Here is a 6,951-nt window from a genome sequence, read left to right as displayed (position 1 = left end):
GTTCAATTTTAAGATGGTATCAAAACATTTTCAAGATTCATTAGACCATCCGCTATCAGGCTACCTACCATTTATATTCATGCATCAAGCCCAATTGTGTTGGGTGTTAGGAGGTGTGTTAAGAAGTTCCATATCGAATGTGATATAATCTGGGATTTATAAGTAAAAGACAATCTTCACTTTATATGTCAGTTTTACAGAGTTAAGTTTGGGCAAACTCTTAATTTTAAGATGAATCACTAATTCCATTCCATGAAAGGAAAACATGTCTAAACCACTAAAACGGCATTAATGTAGAAGAGGCACAAACATAACATGCATCTTTTTACTTTGTATTGGTGATGATGCTCTGTAGTTTCAGACCTGACAATTCATACCCATAATTGCGTTCAGTCACATTCTTGAACTAACAATGTTGTATTAATTTCATTCATGTTTGTTTTGGCTTCGCTCCATTTTGTGTTTGCCGACCCCTAATTACTAGTCTCTCCCATCTTTTATCAATTCTTCACAAGTTTGGTAGACAGGCCCAGGCCTTCTACTTTACTTTGTATAATAATCAACAATAAATTAATCTAAGTAATAAGAGTCTTGGACCTCTTAAGTAAGGGGTTAAAAATTCAATTTATAATTTCAATGCATGAAAAAAGAAATTGGTTGAGAGGAAGAATTCACATTCTATATCCCACAAGTTTTTTGACAAAGATAAGTCACCACTAACAACATTAAGAATTTTGTACTTATATATTATACGGTAAAAATAAATAAATAATATACACTATAATATGCCATTCAAAATATATATATATATATATATATATATACACTATATTGTTGCGAATAACAAGAAAATAAATAACTGAAGGTATGTAAGAACTAAGAAATTATTCACAAATAATAAAATACGTATTTAATTTATATACACCCTTGAAAAATTGATTGATGAGTAGTACATAAGATAAATATATAAAGGAGATTCAACTACTCATAGAATACTAATTTAAACTCAAAGCACAATTAAAACATGTGAAAATCAGTTGCCCCATTAATTTTCACATAAAATATGGAATAGATTTAAACCACAATTAACTTTTGAAATATCCAAAAACATCCCCAACTATGTAACATACCCAGATTTGCTTATCTTCTAGATAACTAATTACCTTCGTGCCCTAAAATAAATAAAAGCATATGGAAAAACAGTAGTCTCCGTGATCTTAGCTCAATTGGTAAGGATATCACATTTTATATGCAGGAGTTGGGGTTCAAACTCTGTAAACTCCACTTATTCATTTTTAAGAGTGAAATTTCTAGTCATTAAGTTGTTTGACAAAAAAAATATAAAAAATATATATACAGTGTCAATGATTAAAACAAATTGGTAAGCATTAAAATTATACAATGTTTTATTTGAATTGTATTTTTTTAATAGAACCTGACCAGTCAATCTGTATAATGCTTTGTTCAATTGGAGATCTTGTGCGATTATCATCGATTTAAATTACAAATAACATCAATAACCCTAAAAAATAATCATTTTTTCACTAATATAAAAAAAGTTTGATAAACAAGGCAATCTTTATTACACGTCTCTCTATTTGATAAAACTATAGTATAACAATTAGCTATAAAGCGTCTAAAAAATTTATTCACTGGAAAAAATTCTCTTTTAAAAACATTTTGTAACTAATAAATTCATCATTTTAGAATAAAGATAATATCAAGTATTTGAACTCCACAATCTCTCATTTAGAAGCTTGCAATCCCTAGTTTTATACCTCTCATTTACTAATATTACTACCCTATAATTTTTTTTAGAGCCCCTATTTTTATGAGGCCTTATGCCGTCGCACATGTGGAGAAGACGCCTCTTGTTCAAATGTTCAATCATGGGTCGCTTATGTTTGTGAGCAGAAAATTTCATTTGGTCAGACACACAAGAAAAAGTGAATGTAGAAAAAATAATATATATTTTTTAAATAATTATATTATATGTTTTGTTGTGTGTGTGACCAAATAAAATTTTTTAATCTCATGACCACACAAGAATATCTCTAGTCAACTAGCTCGCGTAGTTCAATCAATTGAACGGGTTACTTTAGCATTTTTAATCAAAATCAATAGCCTTGAGGACTGGGTTACTTTAAAAAATGGACAAACATAACATAACAACCCTTTTGAAAGGAAAAACATAATATTATACCAAACAGTACTAGAGTGCATAAATCCTATGTATATACGTGTCTCAAATAGCAACTAGAGTGAGTGACCATCATCCAACAACATTGCAGGACCACAAAAATAAAAAACAACACCCGCCATTTATTTTTTGGCTATCTAATCAAATTAAATTAAACCATTTCCAACAACTAGCTAAACTTAATCTTATCTCATGTAATTAACTATCTATGGTAAAACAGCTGCCTACATACAATCAATCGGACGATAGTTCACACGTCGCAGCGAGCTCCTCATGTTTTGTTATTCACACAAAAGACATTAAACGAAGGTATGCGTTCATTAAACGAAGTGTGTTTATCGACGTATATATCAACCTTAGTTCCGAACTCGTACCATTACTCTCCATTGTTCTTTAGACGCTCTAGCCAGCTCTCGAGGTCGATCTTGGGTCACAAAATGATCCTTATTTTGTAATATTATTAATGGATCGAGTATATATTCTACAAACTTGTAAAAGTTAAGTCAAAATCTCATGTGAATTAAGAATACAAATCCATGCATACCAAAAAAAAAAGAATACAAATCCGTCATACCAAAAAAAATAAACAAATGCATATATCTCATCACTAGTTCAATTATTATTTTCACGTATAAACTTGGAAATTTTCATGTGATTTCCCCCAACTTTTTCCTTGCTTTCGGCTCTAAATTATCAATTAAATAATTAATTGAAAGATGTTGATATCTCTAACCCCCAACAAACAATTAGTAGTACCAATTATCATGGACCAAGCTCGTCAACAAAATCCCCTAAGCCATAGACTCATAGAAGAGTAACGCAAATGAACCATAAATTTATTGCATACTCACTACCAAATGACAGAACAATTGAAAAGTACTTAAGAAAGAAAAGGGATCACATTTGCCAACTGCATATCCTAAAAAAAATGGTATTTTATGATTGGTAGGTACTAATTTATCGAGAGAAATAAAATGATTGGTAGGTAGTAGTAAATTCAAGGGCAGGAGCCATTATTTTAGTGCACAATCAGAAGTTAAATGTTTAACAGTTTGGTTTAGTGTCAGAAATTTGAGTAGTATGCATGATATTTTAAGTTCAAACTTTATTAGAGACATCGCAATATATTTATAAGAGTCGGAGTTCGAAATGCGGACAATCCACTTATTCACTTTAAAGGTGGAATTTTTAACCCTCAAATTACTTAATTAAAAAAAGACTCCCAAAAAACACTACAAAGTAAAAAAAAGAAAATGATTTCCCTCTCTTTAAAAAAATTAGATAAAACTCATTAGATTTCTTCAAAGCAATCAAATATATTTTTGTAGTGAAAAATATTTGCGAGCTTAACTCAATTTTTTGGGTCAAATTAAATTGTGCGTGCGAAATACATGTTAAGTATATAAAAAGAAAATAAAAGATAGCATGTATTATTAAATACGGTACATTTAGTTATTATACTAGTAGACCATAAAAATGGCTTTTTATTTTTGATATTTTTTATGTTACTTACATTGGAGACCGGATGAAAAACTACTTCTTTTATATATATCTTTACATCTAGTATTTCAATTTATGTTTTTTTTCCTTCCTTTCTATAAGCTAAAATTAAATTAAAATAAAGGAAAACGACAAAAAGTTTGAGGTGACATAATTTCATATACCTAACCATGAAAATAAAATAAAAAAAAATATGGGAAAAAGAGAGAGACAAAAGCTACAAAATGTTAAGCAAATTTAAGATCACCTCTAACCTAAGAGTTATAACGGTATGCTTCTACAGAGAGTTCTCTATCTTTTAAGTTTATACTTTTGTCATCTCTAGGTGTAATAAAAAGAACCTCATCTTTAACAACAATGTCCCTAATTGAGATAGATGTAATAATGAAAAAAGCCTTGTTAATTAACCCGTGCATCCGTCGATACACTAGTTAAGAAATTAAAAAAAGAATAAAAGAAAAAATATATATTGAGAAAACTAAAGTTTAGACTCTTTAAGTGTTTGATTATACAACTTTTAAGAAAAAAATTCCTAAATTTACAGTCTTAACTAGTACATCCGGATATTACTCTAATGACCTTATTCCCACTTCCAAGAACTTGGACCAGGATTTGTTGATGTTATAAATAACACAGTAATCACACAGTAATCAATCTTGCCCATTAATTTTACATCGGGCGGTTATAATACATATACATTAAAATTGATTTTACATCAGACGGTTGATACTTAACGTAACGTAGTTACAACATACCATCTGTTTCCAAGAACTTGGCATGTTGTCCATATCATAAATAACACTAGAATTTGAATTTTTAACATTAACAGAAACTTGAACTCATAGACTTAATTGGTTGCAAAGAAAATATTTTCTCAAATTAAAACAGCCTCTAAACTTTTTTCTTTCTAACATATCAAAGCATATATCTTACATTTAAGTCCTAATTACAACAATGAACAAACATAGAATAGAAGAAATTGAAGTTGTAGTATTTCCCATACATATGATACTACTACTAGTATTGCACAATATTGATCAATACATAGAATTCCCCAATTGTGATTTCTATGCAAATTCACAACTAAACTCTACCATGTAGTAATTTGTTTGGAAAATGAAAAAAAAAAAAAAAAACAATACAAATATATTTATATTTTATATATCATCATCATATATTATGGTAGGTCTTGAACAAAGTGACTAACCAATTGAATAGACTCTAGAGTTTAACAATCTCAGGAATATGAACTGGGTAACGATCAATGCAATCTGCCCAAGGACCATCAATAGGTGTCTTAATACTTCTGTTACATTTCCAAACAGCACTGTTACATTTAAAACCACTGCCAAATGCTATCTGCCATACTCTGTCACCTTTCTTCATCCTACCTTTTGATTCAATGTAGTTAAGTTCATACCATAGTGATGATGAAGATGTATTACCAAACCTATGAAGTGTCATCCTTGAAGCTTCCACGTGTTCTGTTGATAATTGAAGATTCTTCTGTAATTCATCAATCACAGCTCTACCACCAGCATGTATACAAAAATGTTCAAATGCTTGTTTGAAATCAGGAATATATGGTTTCCATTTTGGATTGAAAATTTTTCTACCTATTAATGTTATCAAAAATAGTAACTGTTCTGAAGCTGGTAATACAAGAGGACCCATTGTTGTTATATTTGATTTCAAAGCTTCACCTGCAATTGCCATAAGATCCTTTTGTAGTGAAATACCAACTTTACCCTCTCTATCTTCTTCTTCATATACACATTTATATGCTTTATCATCACCTCCTTTATGTGTTCTAACAACATGAACTAACCTGTATTTTGATCTTCTTTTCTCTGTTGTTCTGTTTGATAACATAATTGCAGCACCACCCATTCTGAATAAACAATTTGGTAAAAGCATAGCTCTTTCTTTTCCTTGGTAATAATTTGGTGTTATAATCTCTGTGCTTACAACAACAGCATTTGAATTTGGATGAACTTGAAGAAGATCGCGAGCTAAATCGATCGAAATGAGACCAGCACTACAGCCCATTCCAGAAAGATTGAAACTTTTGATGTTACTTCTGAGTTTATATTTGTTGATAACCATAGCAGACAAAGAAGGTGTTGGTGAAAATAAGCTACAATTTACTATGAGAATGTCTATGTCTTTCGGTTTAAGACCGGTTTTTTCGAACAATGAATCCATGGCTGAGAAAATAACAAGTTCAGCTTCACCTCTAGCTGATTCCATGGTTGGTTTAGGTGGAATATAATGAATTGAAGGTGGTAAACAAGTTTCTTCACCAAGACCAGAACGTTCAAGAATCCTCATTTGAAATTCAACACTTTTGGGATTATCTTTAAGGATAAGTCTTGAATGTTCCATGAAAGTAGCAAAAGGAACACGACAAGTAACAGGTGGTTTGAAACAAGCATAGTCAACGAGGTAAATTGTTCTTGGTTTTGACATGAAATAAACAGTGGCTATGAAGATGACAAGAAAAGAAGAACATAGGATTTGTACGAGGTTAAGGTTTAATGAATTCCAAAGGTTAAGGATTTCATTTGGACCTAAACGTATTAATTCAATGGTAACACCAATCATAATTGGAATAAGAGTGAGAGTGATAATGTGATTAACAAGATATTGATAACCAAGTTTGACATATTTGAGCTTAACTGAGCTAGAGAAATCAGGCAAGATTGGAGGCATGTTTTTGGATTGAGAAGAAAAAAGTGCTTTTTTGAGTTGCTAAAAATGAGGGGGGTGTGAATAGTAATAATTAGTTTTTGAGAGAAGAAAGAAGAAGAAGAAGATGGTTTGATTGATAAGAAAGGGAGGTGCGGTTTTAAAGGCAAAGAGGGGCCAAAAGACTGAAGAGGGCAGATAGGAGGAGTTAATGTAGGACTTCACGTCACTCAACGCTCACTTAACATTGGTATTAATTTTCATAACTCCCCAATTCGACATCTAACTAAACCCTAACACCCTTACACCTGTAAAGTCTATATATAATTTATCTTGTTTACATTTTTAATTTTATTATTATATATATGGTTCACTTAATGTAGTTTGGTTTGAAAACCAAATTGGAGATGAAGATAAGAAGGATTGGGGTTTGTTGTAGTTAAAAATATTGACTGCAGTGCGATTGGTCACATGTAGACTAATGATCAAGATCAAATAACTCAAAATTTAAGATAAGATTTTATAACTAAAATGAATCTTAATCCGCACAAGAATCATACCCT

At 30.7% G+C, this 6,951-nt stretch overlaps 1 protein-coding gene across 1 annotated transcript; it reads right to left on the bottom strand.

The window, feature by feature from the left end:
* Positions 1-4,670: 4,670 nt before the first annotated feature.
* On the bottom strand, positions 4,671-6,677 carry LOC123900411 (3-ketoacyl-CoA synthase 6). Its single transcript, XM_045951510.1, has one exon. The coding sequence runs from the start codon at positions 6,410-6,412 to the stop codon at positions 4,922-4,924; it is 1,491 nt and encodes a 496-aa protein (XP_045807466.1). The 5' UTR covers positions 6,413-6,677; the 3' UTR covers positions 4,671-4,921.
* Between the last annotated feature and the right edge of the window lie 274 nt (positions 6,678-6,951).

The sequence above is a fragment of the Trifolium pratense genome, linkage group LG1 (assembly GCF_020283565.1).
Source record: "Trifolium pratense cultivar HEN17-A07 linkage group LG1, ARS_RC_1.1, whole genome shotgun sequence".
NCBI lineage: Eukaryota > Viridiplantae > Streptophyta > Magnoliopsida > Fabales > Fabaceae > Trifolium > Trifolium pratense.
Note: the sequence above shows the minus strand (reverse complement) of the source record. Positions and strands in the feature narration are given on the sequence as shown.